The sequence below is a fragment of the Wyeomyia smithii genome, chromosome 3 (assembly GCF_029784165.1).
Source record: "Wyeomyia smithii strain HCP4-BCI-WySm-NY-G18 chromosome 3, ASM2978416v1, whole genome shotgun sequence".
NCBI classification, from domain to species: Eukaryota; Metazoa; Arthropoda; class Insecta; order Diptera; family Culicidae; genus Wyeomyia; species Wyeomyia smithii.
In genome coordinates this window covers 72,358,617-72,377,091 of record NC_073696.1, presented here as the reverse complement: position 1 = coordinate 72,377,091, position 18,475 = coordinate 72,358,617, and the positions used below count along the sequence as shown (strand labels likewise).

Below are 18,475 nucleotides of genomic sequence, written 5' to 3'. Positions count from 1 at the left end.
GGTGAGCTTAGGCTATTGATTATGTAATTTCAGTGTAATTTGAGTTTATTGTAAGTTAATCGATACCGTCGATGATGCTGATGAGGCAATCCATTTTCCAACGGAATTTTTTACCTCACTCGACCCAGCTGGAATTCCTCCGCATCAATTGTTAATCAACGAATATACAAGCAAGTTTATAACTAAAATACAAATATTATTTGAAATGATGGGCTGGAAAAATTATATGGAAATATGGAATATTATAGAAAAAGCAGAAATTTTTCACGAGCAAGGCAGCTAGTATGAAATAATTGTAAAACTTCAACATGAAAATCGATACACGTTGAAAATAGCCTAAATTATGATTCCGTCATCCTAATCCATAATACCACCTAGTCAACTCGACTTTTTAAAACCCATCATCCATTAACTCTAATCAAATAAAAAAATTCGATTATAATTAATTACAGCATCGTCCCCTAATAACTTTTACATCTGACCGAAGGGACAAAATCACGTCGTAGATAACCAGATAATTAGTGTAGGTACGTTTCTGAGTGGCAACCGAGGTAAATTATAGGGCCAATCACGTATTTTTACCGCATTCGAGCGACGTGAGCTTTCTGCCACAGAAATAAACGAGCGAATATTTTAATGTACTCTGACTGTTGGCGTGACTCAAAAAACGGCACGCATTTTGAACGATTTAAACAACTTTAAACTGCAAATTGGTATCAATAATGCAAAAAAGTTTTGCCATGCTTCTTGCATACTCTAGTATTATTTACCTTACTCTCATTCTGGGGCATATCAAACAAAAACGAACGAATCGCCGCTAAAAGCTTAGAGTGTACGAAGATTAGCAGCACATCTACAATTTCTCAACAAGTCAACTCTTCGCGAAAGATAAATATATAGGAGAAAAAACATTCACCGTCACCTAATGGCTGAAGTCAAGCGCAATTCTTCTCCCATCAAGATCCTGCGGTGGTAGGAGTGAAGAATCATTACCGATTGCCCCTACAATCAGTTTACGCGGCCGTGTCCAGCTCTTACGAAGAGTGTCTCCTGCAGGCATCATTAACAGTGACACCGGAACCAGTACAAGCGGAATCACCATGATTCGCTTTAACCGAGCAGTGCCCACCCAGTGCAGAAGATAGACATTCGCAGGAAAAAAGACCTTAACGTAAATTAAATTTTATTATTTCATTCTCCCGTTTTCCAGTTTTCCCATGCGGATAATAACGAGCAGCATACAACCAACCTGTTGATATTATTCAGCAGCAAACCATTAGCAGTGTCCTGCTGCATACTGCACGACATGTCCACCCACCTGGGCAAAGAGTCGGTCACTGAGCTGGATGATGTGTCACCACTTGACCAAGGACCAATTTTTTCACATCACCTCTAGGGATTACCGGACCGAAGAACAATACGTCCAGTCTGTGAGGTGAAGAGCTTCTTCGTAACAGAGATTGTTTGCAACGCGATTCCCATTAGCTCGTACCGTATCCTCGATAAGGGGTGAAACAATCCGTAATTGAAAATCCGATAGCGATTTGCTTCATTTTTTCTGTGAATTTGCAACGATGCATCGATTGGGGCAGGATTTCTCGTTGTTTTGCTTAACTTGTTCATATGTCGAAGAGTTCAGTTGAAGCAAGCAAATGAAAGGGATCATTTACTGATTTGATTTTCCCGTCTAAGATCTTACCCGTCGTATCGATTCAAACAAACCTGAATGACCCAATTCAACACAACAAGCTATAATCAGTCTGATTATGTACGTATTGTCTAATTATAGTTGATTTATTTTAAAGTTTGCACCACGGGTGAATAATTCGTGACCGAACCTTTCACGAAAAAGGGTTCCGAGAAAAGGCGTGCTGAGCTGGTACCTGTCTTTTGAACTTAATCCTGGTTCGTTTCAAATTCACCTAACCGAAACAACCGTTGAAGGGGCAAATAATGTCCCACTAAGTTTTTGCTACACTACACTACAGTTTGTATTCTTAACATAATTTTGATCAGTTCACTGGAAAAACACAATTGACCTAAAACTCCCACCCAGCTAAATTAAAATGGAAACAAGGAGCCAGCCATTTTTGCAACCTTTTTCAATTGTAATTAAGTGCTTTAAGTGTCAAATTCCAATAAACTGCCGAAAGTACTTACAAGAGTAGAATCATAATTGATGCTTACTTCGATGATACCACTCCAAATTAGTTAGGGAACTTCCATCAATGATGTCACACAAAATTTGTAAAAACTAACTACCCCCCCCCCCCCTTCCCCTTGTCACAAGCTGTCACAACTTCTTTGGCCACCCCCCCCCCCTCACCAAACGGATGCATAACAATGTATATACCTAGATAGCAAGACATTCAAACACAATCGAATAGATAAATTTGTTGTTAGCATTACGTAAACTTTAGTTACGAATAATATTTTTTTCTATGCTTTAACCTGTTAGCTTGGTTGATGACACTCGCGGTCCAGCTCGCCGAGAGTATTGTCATTACCTTTTAGCTTTTCGGAACAGCTTGATAGTCCGTGATTCTGAATTTTGTTGGCACCAGCGCACAGTGACCTAAACTCGAAAAATCGTGATCGTTTTAGATTTGATTGTGAAATATTGATTTTATGTACCCAGTGTCTTCAGCAAGTTTATTCCATATAACAACACCTTTCTTTTGGCGTTTCCGTTTTTTTTTATTAATCCTCCCAGTAGTTAGATATAAAAACTATTTTTTCTAATTTTCAAAATACCAAATTGCTTTCTTCAGCAAAGTTGTAGAAAAATTTATAAGAAAAAGAATTGCTGAACACTGTAATCTTCTATCTGTACGTCTGATATGACGAAATAGAGTTTTACGAGGAACACTCCTCAAGATTCGTTTTTCGTCCATAACTTTTTTTGTAATCGTCGTAACAGTTCAAGATGTTCAAAGATTTTGTTCATTCTGTTAAATCTCGCATTTTTGTAGAATATATTGGTTTGATATTTTTATTTGTTGTGAAGATATTTCTAGTTTTTTGTAACAATGCAATGCCCTATGCACATAAAGCACAAAAAACTTCCTGAATGCAAGTACGCAAACAAACAGGTTAATGCCAATCTAATCCCAATCAGAATATATTCGTCTTGTCACTCGTGTCACGAGGGGGCCTAAGATTAAACACAATCAATTTAAAACAAAATCAGATATGGCATATAAATCAGCAGTCCGTCCGATCAGGATTAACCGGGGTGAGCAATGCGATTGAATATTTGCTAATCTTGCACACGAATAACATTGTTTTCTTTATAAAAGCTAAGCGAAACACTCAACCGATAGTCTCCGACCAATTTGACGCACTAGTTATCTCGGTTGTTTATTTTTCGATCTCGAAAAGTATGAGAACAATGAAAAAAAGATGAGATGAACAAGAAACCTTTAATGTTTAGTGCAAAAATGCACCAAACTTGGTATAACTGATAAAACAACGATTTCTTCTCTAGCTGTCTACTCCTACACTGTCAGTGTAGCGTGAGATAGGGCGTTCAATATTTTCTATTGGGTACAGTGGAAAAAAAGTAGGTGTGAGCATTACTTATAAAGTCATCTGCATTTAACTTATCATGTGAAGGCATATTTGAACACCGTTTCTGTGTGAGATTGCTCATGTTATAGATGATGCATAGAATAATGTTAATTGTCAAAATTCACGGTATTTTGGCCGTGAGCGAAAATAAACTTTCATTGACCACTACCACTACCACATCCACTAGAATATTAGTGGAAAAATAAATAGGTGCATGGTAATCAGTACATCATGACGTGACTGTTGATACAACTTGCTTATTGATTCACGGTTTTCTGTGAGTGATTAATGGGTGATTTTTTTGCTATTTGGTTTTTCGTGTATTCAGATTTGACAGTTCACGCGGGAATCCTGACAGCTGTCAAAGTCTAATGTACTCAGTTTGGTTTGCCATTTCAGCATGAACAGACTTACGCCTGAACAACGCTTACAAATAATCGAATTTTATTACCAAAATTCGTCCTCTGGAAAATGTTGCTGCCGTATCAGCCAGTGTAGTGGAAGACCGTGAAATGTCAATTCGACGCCGTTCGCACAATTGGGCTTGTGTAATTCGACTACATGGAAGATTTTACGAAAGGATCTTGGTGTAAAGCCTTACAAAATACAGCTCGTACAAGAATTGAAGCCGAACGACTTGCCGCAGCGTCGAATTTTTGGTGAATGGGCCTTAGAACAACTTGCCGAAAATCCACGAAGCTCATTTCTGGTTAAATAGGTATGTTAATAAGCAAAATTGCCGCATTTGGATCGAAGAGCATCCAGAGGCAATACAAGAATCGCCAATTGATTGATTGATTTCTTTTGAAGGGACTTTAACCCAAACGGTCATTCGTCCCTAGAATCGCCAATGCACCCAGAACAATGCACGGTTTGGTGCGGATTACACGCTGGAGGCATCATTGGACCGTACTTCTTCAAAGATGATCAAAATCGCAACGTTACGGTCAATTTTCTTTGCCGGAAATGGAAGAGCTGGGTCTTGTTGACATGTGGTTTCAGCAAGACGGAGCAACGTGCCACACATCGCGCGAATCAATGGACATATTGCGGAATGAGTTCGGTGAGCAATTCATCTCACGAAATGGACCGGTGAATTGGCCGCCTAGATCATGCGATTTAACACCGCTAGATTATTCTTTGTGGGGCTACGTTAATTCCCTCGTCTATGCGGATAAGCCAACAACAATTCCAGCCTTGGAAGACAACATTACACGCGTTATTCGCGGGATACCACCCGAAATGCTCGAAAAAGTGACCCAAAATTGGACTTTTCGTATGGACCATTTAAAACGTAGCCGTGGCCAACATTTGAATGAAATTATCTTTAAAAAGTAAATGGCATAAACCAATTTATCGGCTCAAATAAAGATTTTATACAGTTTTGTAATTTTTATGCGTTTTTTTAAAAGAAAAACCAAGTTCTTAAAAAATCACCCCTTACTTATATCTCATAAGTTGGCGTTAAAATGTTGCTTTTTGTTTACCGACATGTTGGCAAAAGCCCTAAAATACCGGAAGAAATCAGAAACACGAGGGCAGAAAAAGAAAACTAGTTCTAGGGATGACCTCTGAACAGGACTGAAAAATTTCAGCGCTTTTGCATGAAAGTGAAAAAAAGTTCCCATAAACGACAGTACTTTATTCTACCATCACAAGGACCATCGCTGCCATGCAATATTCATACTCTATTCCTCCGTTCAGTTCGAGGACGTCACACCGATCAAACAAACCATTTTGGCCCTAAAAATATTTGTAATCATCAATACCTTCCCAAAATAGCATTTATAAATAGCTTCTCAAAAATGAGTTGTGTTCCAAAAAATTGAACCAATAGCACAAAATGGCATCTTTTGCTTATAGAAACGTCTATGAAAAGTTTCAGTCATATCAAGATGTATTTTTTTTTTTCATAGGTTGAAATACAGATGACTTTATAAGCGGTGCTCACACCTATTATTTTTTCCACCATTGTATGTGCTTGATTGACAACTCACCATAAATTTGAAACAGAAACTTGAACTTGTGTTACAGAATCAATTGAATTCATTGCACATTTGGGCCCCTTCACAGCCTGTACTACCTATTCAAACAAAACACACCAGTTATGGCACAAAAAATATGAAAAAACACTTTAAATGTAAACTTATATTATTGTTCCAGTTGAAAATCGAAATATCGACTCGCGACTTTCGGTTTTTTTACCTTATGCACAATGCGCATAGTGTCGCATCTAGTGCGCTGTATTACGCGTCAGATGCGCTATACAGCGCACTAGATGCGATATTATGCGCATTGTGTATAAGGTTAAAAAATCGAAAGTCGCGAGCCATTATTTCGGTTTTCAACTGAAACAGTAATACTAAGCGAACAATTCACACGCGCACAACGTTAGCCGTGCTGCCAGAGCATCAAAGCTGTACGGGTGTTGCATGATACTGAATGAAAAGATAATTCAGTACGTTCTGAAACATGAAGATAAAGTTAAATTTTTAACTGTTCTATTAGTTAAAATAAGGAATAAAATATTAACTCTTCAATTAGAAAATAACAAGCAAACAATTCACACGCACACAACGTTAGCCGTGCTGCCAGAGCATCCTTCTATTTTATTAGCTTCCGCGAAGTCAACAAAAAATCCACTTCATTTCACTGCACTGAACGGACTGACGAGGTGAACAAAGAAATTAACAAGTCTACTGAAAGTAATATCAAGTTAGGTTATGTGACAAAGTGTGCTCTTTTCACCCCAATTAAAGGTGCTGATTTCATAAGTAATTAGTTAATTGGTGTGCACATAATTTACTAAGACTTTTCAACGAATCCTTATTTGATAGTGCTTTAAAACTTTTTTTTTATCACCTGAGAATCAAGTTTTTTCTTGAATATAAGGCTGATACAAATTTTGAATTCTTTTTATGTCCAAGGTAATCAATGTTAGCCAAGAGAAAAAGCGAAAAATAAATAACACCGAGAAGAAAACAAAATGGAACATTTTCAGTTAAAATTTGTATGCAAGTAACGATGACTTGCATTCAAATAAATGTTGAAAAATAACACTCATTTTTGTTAATTACACTAAGGTCGCTTTTTACGCGGGTTTCTTTTTACGCGGCTTTTTTACGCAGATTCCGGAATTTACGCAGTTTTTTACGCGGATTCCGAAATTCACGCGGTATTTTTTTTTTGCGCGGAATTCGGTTTCCTTTCACTCGGAATGCAGAATTAACGCTGGTTTTTTTTCACGTGGATTCCGGCATTTACGCGTTTTTTTTACGCGAATTACGGAATTTACGCGTTTTTTTACGCGGATTCCGGAATTAACGCGGTTTTTTTACGCGGCATGTATCCCCCGCGTAAAAAGCGACTTTAGTGTATTTAGCTTGCCTTTTAACGACACTATTCCTGTCACTGAACTTGTTTGTTTTTAAATTGAATATATACGCTGTCGCTGAACCAATAATGTTAACAAAACGACTTGAACTTTTTTTTCTTCCTCTTCGGATTTTCAAAAAAAAAAATGAAAATAAAATTTTATCGGCCTAATTGTTTTGAAAAAACAAAGCTTTTTGCCTTTCTCCTAGAAAGGTATAGCAATCACTGAAAAAACCAAAGGTATAAAAGTGCTCCAAAGGGTCGAATCTCGTATATCAATCGACTTAGTTCGACCAGCTGAGCATTTTCTGTATGTGTGTGTGTGTGTGTGTGTGTGTGTGTATGTATGTATGTAACGGTCTCCCAATCTCACTCCATTTTCTCAGAGATGGCTAAACCGATTTTCATGAAACTAATTGCAAATGAAAGGTCTAGTTACCCCAAAAGACCCTATTGAATTTTATTGCAATCGGATTTTTAGTTTCGAGGTTATGTATCAAAATGTGAAAACCACAAAACTTCATTATCTCAGAAACTACACAACCGATTTAAACAAAATTGGTATCGAAAGAACGGGCTTGTTTTTTGAACTATTTGAAAAATAATTTTATAAGGATCGGACATGTGGTTCAAAAGTTATGCAAAGGAACGTGTTTCAAAGAGTGTTTAAACTCACTCACTTTCCCAGAGATGGCTGGACCGATTTTCACAAAATTAGTGTCATATGGAAGGTCTTGTTGCCCCATGAGACCCTATTGAATTTTATTGTTATTGGACTTCAACTTTGTCCGTTATGTATAATAATGTGAAATCAGGCTTCGAAAAGAAACATGTTTCTAAGACTGTTTGAACTCACCCACTTTTCTCAATGATGGATGGACCGATTTTCATGAAATAAGTTGCAAAAGAAAGGTCTAGTTGCCTGATGAGACCTTATTGAATTTTATTATAATCAGACTGTAACTTTGTCTATTATGTATCAAAATGTAAAAGTTATGAAACTCCATTATCTTAGAAACTACACAACCGATTTGAACAAAATAGGTATCAAATGAACGGACTCGTTTTGCCAAAAAGGCTGGACTGATTTCAACAATCTTAATTTTAATTAAAGGTTTAGTTGCTATATTGGTACCCATTTCATTTAATAACAACACTGGTTGACAAAATCGAAAAATAAATGCTGCTCTAAAGCTCGCAATAGTTGATCTAGAAAGAAAAAAATCACAGGAATGGTTAAAAAGCTATAATTTTTCATTTTTTCCCAGTTTGACCTTTGGGGCCATACTTGTGTTGATTAGTGTAATCGGACTTTTAGTTTAACCATTATGTGTGAAATTGAAAAAATATTAAAAGTTTACTCTCTCAAAGATTACACAACTTATTTAAAGAAAACGAGTGTCAAACGAACAGGTTGTTCCTCAAACTTACAAAGAAACAAAGTCCAAAGTCTGTTTAAAACTAGCTGCTTTGATCAAAGTTCGAAATTATGAGTCATTATGATAGAAAGACTATTTATTTAATACAAATATTACGTCAAATTTCAAATATTAAGCTCTATTTATTCCTTCAAATACAACATCAATATTCTAAAACCAAAAAAGCCTTTATACCTTTATTGGATTGTATTTGGCAATTGAAAGATGTTTTCCAGAAACCGGAAGTCGCAAATTCGGATTTCAAAATGAAGTATGAAGTTGATTCCTGGCCTATGAGCATCATCCTGGGTACTGAAAAACTCACATTGCGTAATGTTTGTCCCTCTTTTGAACTGGTTACCAGAAACCGGAAGCTACTGTCTAGAAATTTAAAATGGCGTCTGAAGATGATTTCTGGCCTTCGGGTATCATACCGCTTCCCCAAATCGTATTGGCTGATATTTGTCACTTTAGGCTGTTGATCGGAAACTGTCGCCATCTTCGCCATCGAAATAGCCAGATTAGGCAGTTCGGCAATTTAATGATTTTATGTGGTCATCTGGATTTGAAATGGGGTTTGAGGTCGGATTCTGGCCACTGGGTATAATCCAGGTTTCAAGAACCCATATTGAATGGTATTTGGCCATTCATTGAATGTTCCTTAGAAACGATCGGTAATATAAACTGCATTAAAGAATTTCATTTTCACTGATAAGATCATTCAAATTTATGTATTTGGAACAACATTTAATTATACATTATTTGAAATCTACTGACTAAAGTTGACATAAACAATCTAAATATTTATACGCAGTATATGAGTACTAATCGATTATACCACGATCAAAAACAAAATCGCATCATATATTTGAAAGAATTTAATGGTATTTGCATGTATATGTGTTAATGTATGTTCATATGTGTGTGAATGTTATATTTTAAATGTTGGGTATAGTTGTGCTGTTGGCTAACAAAAATTTTTTGTTTAGAATGAATAATAAATCCAGCAGAAATCATCAAGGTGTATTTTTTAAGTGTTGGTGTAAATCTATTTCAACAAATAATAAGTTCGAATGAGAAAGGCTGGGTCTCACCACTAGGTTGATTAATTTAGTTTTTTTTAAAATAAATTCTGTGATAATTACGGAAGTTGTTTGCATACCATATTTTATTACAAAATGTGTATTTTTGTAAAAAAAGAGATGTGCCCACTAGGGTGGGACAAAAAATAAATTCTAGCTCCCATGCACTTTTCGTGTTCTTTATGGATCCTATAATAACCGTGTAACTTTTCAGATCGACCGGTGTAAATATATTTTTGCGCCCGATTTTTAAAGTTTCCATACGATTTTATATGGAAAAATTAACTTTTTCAAAACTTATTCTCTAGAGATGTCCAGTTGGCTCCTAAAATTATATCGATACATGATATTTGTAGAAAATTTTTCTCGGAAAAATTCTTCTGAAGACCGTAAGACGCTACGATGCTTGTAGAAAAAGTTATTCACCTAAAACTGATTGTACGTTTGACGAACGGCTCACCATTGAATTTTACTAGCAATACTGCTGCAGCATGCTGCTCTTGCAAATTCAATCATGTGATAAGAAATGTTATCGTGTAAAATTTATCATGAAGGCTTCTCCGAAGATACTGTGAGCAAAAATTACACTTTCAAGCTTACTTCTACGCGAAATTATTTCTCATCCTTTAGCAAGTTTGCAATAACAGCATGCTGTAGCAGTGTTGCTGGAAAAATTCAATGGTGAGCCGTTCGTTAGACATTCAATCAGTTTGGGGTGAATAATTTTTGCTACAAGCATCATAGCATCTTACGGTCTTCAGAAGAGTTTTTCCCAGGAAAATTTCCTACAAATATCATGTATCGATATATTTTTAGGAGCCAGCTGGACATCTCTAGAGAATAAGATTTGAAAAAGTGGATTTCCCCATATAAAATCGTATGGAAACTTTAAAAATCGGGCGCAAAAATATAGTTACACCGATCGATCTGAAAAAATATACGGTTGTTATAGGACCCATAAGAAACACGAAAAGTGCATGGGAGCGAAAACATAACACCACCGCTTTTTTCCATATAACCGTGTCCTAGTCTATTGCCCATGTGCACATTATGCCCCTAATCCCCCTGCACCGTGTTGGTTTCAAGCAACAGAATGAATGATGAAAGATTTGATAGTTCAGAAAGGCGTAGAACTTGTCAAAATTTTCGGATTGTACCATAGCGGTTGTAGGTAATTCTTTCATATCCATAATTTTTTATTTCGTTTTATTTTTCATACCCACAATAATTATTTTCACTCCCACCAGAACAAACTCACTACATGATGATCCAAAAAAATTCCATCTGAAATGTCAAAAACATGAAGTTATTTTTTGTGTGATTGATGATTACAAATATTTTCAGAGCCAGAACGCTTTGTTTGATCGGTGTTACGTCTTCGCCAAAGTTATAGGTGATAATTATCTTTACGGAAAAAATATATACTGTGAAAACAAAAATTTGGTCAAGAAAAAAATCACAAGGGTTGTCTGCAAAGCCACGACCGCAAAGTTGACGTACAACTACATAAGGTGGTTTGTTACATTACTTGTATAGAATATGTTTAAAAATTTGTGCAAAAAGGATGTTGAAGTAGGATAGCGAACGGCTTTGGCGGTGGTTTTCTTCGGCAGGTTTCTGCATAATATTGCTGCAGAAATCCTGCCGAGGAAAACCACTGCCGAAGCCGTTCGCCAATCTTCTTACGAATTTCAGTTTGCACATATCTCACTGAACAGGAATGGCACAAACACTATACAACGCAAAAAGGTTTCAACAGTCAGAGTGCATGCAGATTGAGAAAACATTTTACTTATAATTCTATCGCGAAACGAGAAAATATTGAATCTTCAATAAATTGTTTGTTATCCTTATAATGACAATTGTTGTTCAATTTCGTATCGGATCTAATGTCGATCGCATCCGTGTGCTACCCTGACACAGGAAATCTAAGTACTTTTCTGATAACACAGTTGAAAGCTGTTTTCACATGAAAATTTGACGACCCATATAGTTTGAACGCCAGCGTTTGTGTGTTGTCAAAATACAGCAACTTTTCATTAAAGGAAGTGCCGGCTAATGTACCTACTACTGATGTAGCCCGTTACTGCTCAAAGGCAGCTTTTACTAGAAGAACCCTGCACCAGCTGGCCCTACCAATATCGTTGCTAATACCATTGCTGCTGCTGGTGTTAAAGATTGTTACAGTCGCTGTCTGGAACTAATATGAGCAGTTTCGGCTGAAACAGGCTCTTATATAGGCCAAATAGCACATTTAAAATCGCTAGGTCTATAATTCTGTCGACCGTACTTGGGAAAATAATCATATAACGACCAATCAGATCATTTGAAACCTGTATTTCAAAAAGGGTTGACTATTTTCAATCGTATAGCTGCTTGCATATTTTTAAGACTTAACAATTTTTCAGACTTAATTATGGGAGAATTTATTATTGATAATTGTTGAGGTTTGATATGTACCGAACTAATCTCCCAGCTGGTCTCGAGGTACGATGCTGGCCTAACAAGCCAGTCGTCGTATGTTCGAGTCCCGGCTCGGGAGAGACTGTTAGTGTCAGTAGGATCGTAGAGCTAGCCCCGCAATTGTCCTGAACATTTAACAGTCGGCTGCGAAGTTTGTGTATAGTAAAACAAAAGGTCGAGTTCCGATACGAAATGTAGCACCAAGGCTTTGCTTTTATGTACATAACTTTATTTTTATGTAGACAATAATAGCTGTACGGGTGTTGCATGATACTGAGTGAAAAGATAGTTCAATACGTTCTGAAACATGGAGATGAAGTCAAATTTTTAACTGTTCCATCAATTAAAATAAGGAATAAAATATTAACTCTTCAATTAGGCATTTTTTCATCCTGAAAAGAACAGTTTGCTGTTTAATTCAATATCGGATAAGATGCTGATCACATCTTTGTGTTGTCACTGACAGTGCGAATAAACTCAAAACTCAAACCTTGAAAAACGTTTCATGTTTTTTGAACGCCAGTTTTCCAGAACATTGATGTGTTGTCAAAATGAGGCAACTTTTCATTAGATGCATACACTACTGCCCGATATCGCAAAGCGACAGCATTTAACTGAAGGAAGTCCCCTACTGCATCAGCTAGCCCTGCTACTATCGATGCTGATATACCCGCTGCAACTGCTGTCGCTATCCGTTGTGCCACAGCTGTGGCCGCTATCCGATGCCATTGGTATCTGCTGCCCCTGCATTAGCTGGCCCTGCTAATATTGATGCTAAGACCTGCTGCAACTGCTGCGCTATCCGATGCCATGCCACAGCTGTAGCCGCTATCCGCTGCCATTGGTATCCGCTGCACTGCTACTGCTGCTAAGGAAGGACTGCTGTTGTCGATGTCTAGAATTATTATGGGCTGCTTCGGCTGAAACAGGCTTTTATATAGGCCAAATAGCACATTTAAAATCACTAGTTCTATAATTCTATCTAGTTCTATAGACTCCCAGATGGTCTCGAGGTACGATGCTGGCCTAACAAGCCAGTCGTCGTAGGTTCGAGTCTCGGCTCGGGAGAGACTGTTAGTGTCAGTAGGATCGTAGCGCTAGCTCCGCAATTGTCCTGTATACCAAACAGTTGGCTGCGAAGTCTGTGTATAACAAACAGAAGGTCAAGTTCTGAATCGGAATGTAGCACCAAGGCTTTGCTTTCTTTTTTTGCTTTTAGTTCTATAATTCTGTCGACCGTGCTTGGGAAGCAATCATAAAAAGACAAATCAGAGGTCGAATTTTGCGTTTTGACAAGGCTTGACATTTTTCAATAGTACAAAAGTTTGAATGATAAAATTACAATTTTCTGCATTTGGGAGAAATCTTTTTTTTTTATCTATTGCTGCAAGAAAGAAGGAAATCCTTCGAAATCAACCGATTTATTAGCATTTGAAATTGGCCATATTTTTCACTTTTTAGATTTTCATTTTACAACCCTATGTACCCGAGTGTGTAGCCGAACTTCCTGAGAGACGTTGTTCTACGTCAAAATAACAATTAATTATCACAAAAGCTTTTTTATTTAAAAAAATAAATAATATAATAGCTACAGAAGGTTGGCTAAATACCTATTGGTGGTCTTAGAATAAGAAACTAAGAAAGAAATAAAAGCAAGGGAAACATTTTAAAGCCCAAAACGGTGTATTTGATTGGCTTAGTGTCTTCGACAAACAACAACAATATCGCACGCTTAGCCTTGGGGCTAATAGCGGTCTCGATCAACTAGATTAGTTGAGAGGATTCGTTATCGATATTGTTTTTGGCACATTTTGCATGTGTAGGATAAGTACAACGATACACTGTGTCCCAGTGCTGAGTCGAGAAAATTTCCAGCTCGAAAAGATCCTCGACTCGATCGGGAGAGCTAGCCGACCGACATCGCTAACCACAGAACCACGGGGACCACACAATTGTCTTCGACAAAGTTGTAGATACTATTATTGTTTCTCAAAAAAATGTAAATTTTAACTTTTTATTTTTTTTTAAGTTCAATCAACCAGCAATGTTAAGCTAACATTGTGTAGTTTTTGCTGAAAAACCGATTTTTGGAAAGTGGGTTTTGAGATATTTGATCTGTATTTTCATTTTTTTTTTGTTTTACGGTGCATATTTTTTCTGGAAGGATAAAATGACTGTTTACAACTTCACCGAGGACATTATACCAATCAATCAAACGAATGTCGAATTAAAAAAAAAACTGATTAAACGGTATTTCCCAGCCGAGATTCGCATGACTTGTTTGGCCCGCATTCTACCTCGAGACCAACTGGAAGGCGAATCAATAAATCCTTTTTCTGAGAAGGCGACCTCAACTCGTCAACTCTACCGTTGCGTTGACTACCACTAGCTAAAGTTGACCCTTTCGGTAGCAAACTCTAACGATTCAATGCAAACTTTTCATTTCCACAGTAAGTATCCTAAGTGAAACTTAGTCTTACCGCGCTCGTTCGTCACTTTAAAATAACATATAAAAACATTTCGTTGCGAAATTTAAATTGGCATCGATTCACTCTTCTCTCATAAATTAAAATTCATACATCATTCTCTCGATATATTAATGGAATTTTTTATCGGTGGTTAAGTTTGATCGTGTCATACTGGAAAGAAAACTGATAGCACCATTAGCTCCCATTTTGTCACACAAAAATTCCTCCCAAACACCTTCGCCGAAGCTGTGCCATCACTAATGATTACGATGAACAAGATAATGGAAAAACTTTTACAAACAATATACTGTCTTTCTGCTAACAGTATCGGTCTTTATTCAACACCATCAATGCTCCTTAGTTAGTGGATTTTAATTATAGCACTTACCGCTGGATTCCTTTCCGTTGGCCAGAACCGACGTCGGAATGCTGCTGACGGTCACTACGGCGATGGAAAGCACCACCAGTATCACCAGAGCCGAATGGCACAGGGCACTGATGCCACCATACACAGCCTTCGCTCTGGTCGGCATCGTTTTGAGGGTAGATCTCATTTCTCACTGTTGGCCTGGGGAGTCACGTGTGCCCTTCAGTAATTGCCTCCTCCACTTCACCCTGTTGGACCACAAAAATACGGTGGTGGATCTTTCTTTAGATACACAAGCAAGCAATTTTAGGTTGTTTTCATAACAAATCTGATGGCTGCTGACGGCTGCCGGCGGAAAAATGGAACACAGTGTTTGAGATTCGAACAAAAACATACTATCTGCGTCCACAGCAATTTCTTATCGTTCGAGCACCAAAAATGGATTCATTAATTAATTAAATGTAAATACACTTCGAAGAGCAAATAGCTGGCCTACATTCTAATTCGCAACTGGTTACGTCGCATTGCGGTAAATTTGGTCATCTATTTTTATTTCTGTTAGATTTCCAAAGTAAAATCAAACAGCCCAAAACTTTTTAATTGTCGTAAAACTGGAGTATTTATGCTATATTTAAAATCTATGCTAAAGGTACTATAGAAAATACTGTAACCTGTTGAATACTGTCATATTGTTGGGGAATGATGAATCCTTTTGAAAATCTTAGGATTGGAACAGCTCAAATACCCAACATATAACAGTGCAATTTCGCTACAACTAGCAGAAACTTTAAATTGCACTAGTGATCAATAGTTCTATTAGTTAATAGCGCTGAAAACACTTTTCAAATTATTTCTAAGTTTAAGAGCAATGGTCGGTTACTATATTTTAAAAAGATAGCATGTTCTCCAGAACAAGGAAAACATATGCGGTTGCGCAATTCGTTGCGTTCATTCATTGCGAGGGTATGTTTCAAAATTAATAACAAGCGAATCCATGAACGGTTTTTCATGCATTACTATTTTCATCATTTCAAAAGACTAAGACAATTATTCTGTTAAGCAATAATAAAAAAGCATAAAAACTGATTTCATTGAAATCGTTACGCTCCTGGTTGTCGCATTCTTCCGATAGCTTTGCATTAATATCGACATAATGAGATAATAAAAATTCCATTTCACTTGTTGCAGTCTTCTGCCCAGCATTTATGGTATTTAACGTTTTCTGCAATCAAAGGTAACGCCGATAGCATTTTAAGCAGTGATTGCATAATTATCCAGACATTCATATGCTATTTTCTGTTTATTCCATACAAAAATCAAGTAACGAAATATGTCGAAATTTTTTTTTTTGTATTTTCACAGCAAATACATGTAGAATCTATAGTAATTATAATATAAATCAAAAACTGATAGTTGACCCAAAACTCTAAAGATATTCCTCAGTTATATAATAGTTATTTAAACTCTTTTTATCTAAGTATAAAATATGTGAAAAACAGACGAAATTCTCGTTCTTCATAATTTTTCAAAACTTTGACTCTTCGTATAACTAGTAAGAGATATTATAATTTAGGCATTACAAAATTGCAAACAACGTTATTCGCTCTCAACGGATTAAAAAAAATCAATGTTCAAAGCTTCTCTTATTGGAAACAAATGTGACAGCTGAGCCTATAATAATTCTATTTCGACCGTTGGTGCTTTCAAATAAAACCATTCCCGTTGTGCTACATACTAAGCTACTATTATCAACATACTAAAATTCACTGCATTCGCCAAAAGTGTTATTCAATTTGCATCTAATTTGTAACCGCAACTACTAATGGTGTAATTTAATTTGTTTCACCCGTAATTGCCGTAACCAGATGTTCCGCGCACAAATCCGAACGGTTCGGAAAAACGCTCTGGAAACCTTATCCGTTTACACACACACATTTTACACCGCTCGCCACCGCAACAGGCAACAGCATTATTCAAGATACGAAAAGATCTCACATGTAAGACCACTTTCACTGTCCACTTCCACAAAACACCAAACACTGAAAAGTTCTTTAAGCTTACTCCAATATCAACCGTTATTCGGTTGGGCAAACCAGTCAGAACAGTATTCCGAACCTCCTATGTTTAAGTTCCTATTTCAAAGGTAGCATCCGATTGATGTCAACTGGTGGAAATGCACCGTACAACTGAAACATTTTCAATGCCGCGTTTTCCTTTTCTATATAGTGCCTATTCCGAACGATCACAGATTCACCGCCACGACGAGTATCCTCCACGTTCGAGATGTGGTCCTTTCGTTTCAATCCACCCACCAATCGAGAGAAGAGAAATGCATGTCCCGACCGACCGAACGTCGTCGGTTATGCGTTACGTTAGCCGATATTGGCATCAACATGTGGCGTTGGAATTTAGACGAAGGAAAGCGAATTTCATATGTTGTGTTTGCGCGCGCTTTTCGGTTCGTGTAAAGTGTAAAGTATGAGATTTTTCACGATGAGAGCAATTTCTCTGGTAAGAAATTTGCTGACAAAAAATTAACCAAATGCTTTTTGACGCGAGCTTTACTGATATAAGCTCTATAATATTGCATGCAAGTTTCAAAATACTATGCAATTGATTTGCTATAGGTGAAACGTAAATTAAAATGTTGTTAGGATGATTCAACAAGTGAAATAGTTGCATTTTCTTTTTCTAATGATTCCACATTAGTTTACAATACTATAGTGACTTGATTTGGCAAAAGAAAGGGGATTGTAGAATTCAGTACACAGAGAAAAACCGCATGGTTAAGTCACTTGACACCTAATAGCCTGATTGTGTTTTAGTTGCAACAGAAATAAATAGGGTAGAGGAGGGTAGAGGAGGGTAACTTCGGCGCACTGGTGTTTTCGGCCCATTCTCAGCTTTTTCAGTTACATTCACATGCACAAATAATTTACAGCCAATAAAACAAATGCAACAGCATTCTTTGGTTTGATGGCGACAAGTTTTAATAGCTTCCTTTAGGAAAATACCATTATATAACTGCTAACTGATTATATAACTCATCAATTTTACGAATAAGTATCACGTAGACAGAATTTCAAATAGGGGGGGAGGGGGTGGGACAAGCTCTTCAAAATTTTAGAAGTAAAAAAATGGTTCACTAAGGTCGCTTTTTACGCGGTTGTTTAAAGCGGCTTTTTTATGTGGATTCCGGAATTTACGCGGTTTTTTATGCGGATTTCGAAATTCACGCGTTTTTTTACGCGGATTCCGGAATTTACGCGGCACGTATCCTCCGCGTAAAAAAGGACTTGAGTGTGTTTTGAAAAATAGAAATAAATACTAATCTTTAGTGATTGTTACATCGAGGCAACCAGGTAAAAGTTGTCCTTGACATCAGAGTGGAAAATTTGATAATTCTTTGTCAAACCTCGAATATAAATAGATGTTCTTTACTAAAAACTCTTAAGTTCATTCAAACCTTTGGACATATTATTTCGGCGACGAGGATCTCAAGAATCCACGAATATGGCAAAAGATAGAGTTGATCAGCAGCCGCAACCGGGAATTCAAGATATGATTCACAAGATAGCCCAAATTTTACAGCGGATAGCGGTCCAGCAGCGTCAGTATCAAACCCCGGAGCAGATTTTGGGGTCCCTCTTTTTGAACATCATCGAGTTTGTCTTCGACGGAGAAAACGGAGTTACGTTTGGACGTTGTTGTTTAACCGCTACCAGGACCTCT

General features: G+C 37.1%; 1 protein-coding gene across 6 annotated transcripts in view; it reads right to left on the bottom strand.

Moving 5' to 3' along the window:
* LOC129727459 (uncharacterized) overlaps positions 1-16,957 on the bottom strand; it is a 175,778-nt gene extending 158,821 nt beyond the window's left edge. The window contains exons 1-2 of one of the 6 annotated variants that reach the window (XM_055685318.1): positions 16,805-16,957; positions 14,765-14,991 (exon numbers count right to left, since the gene is read on the bottom strand). In XM_055685318.1, the coding sequence (XP_055541293.1) occupies positions 14,765-14,930 (166 nt within the window). In that variant the 5' untranslated portion in view covers positions 14,931-14,991; positions 16,805-16,957. Of the gene's footprint in view, positions 1-14,764; positions 15,089-16,500 lie in introns of all 6 variants that reach the window. The other 5 variants (XM_055685317.1, XM_055685316.1, XM_055685315.1 and 2 more) reach the window with 5 other exon arrangements.
* Between the last annotated feature and the right edge of the window lie 1,518 nt (positions 16,958-18,475).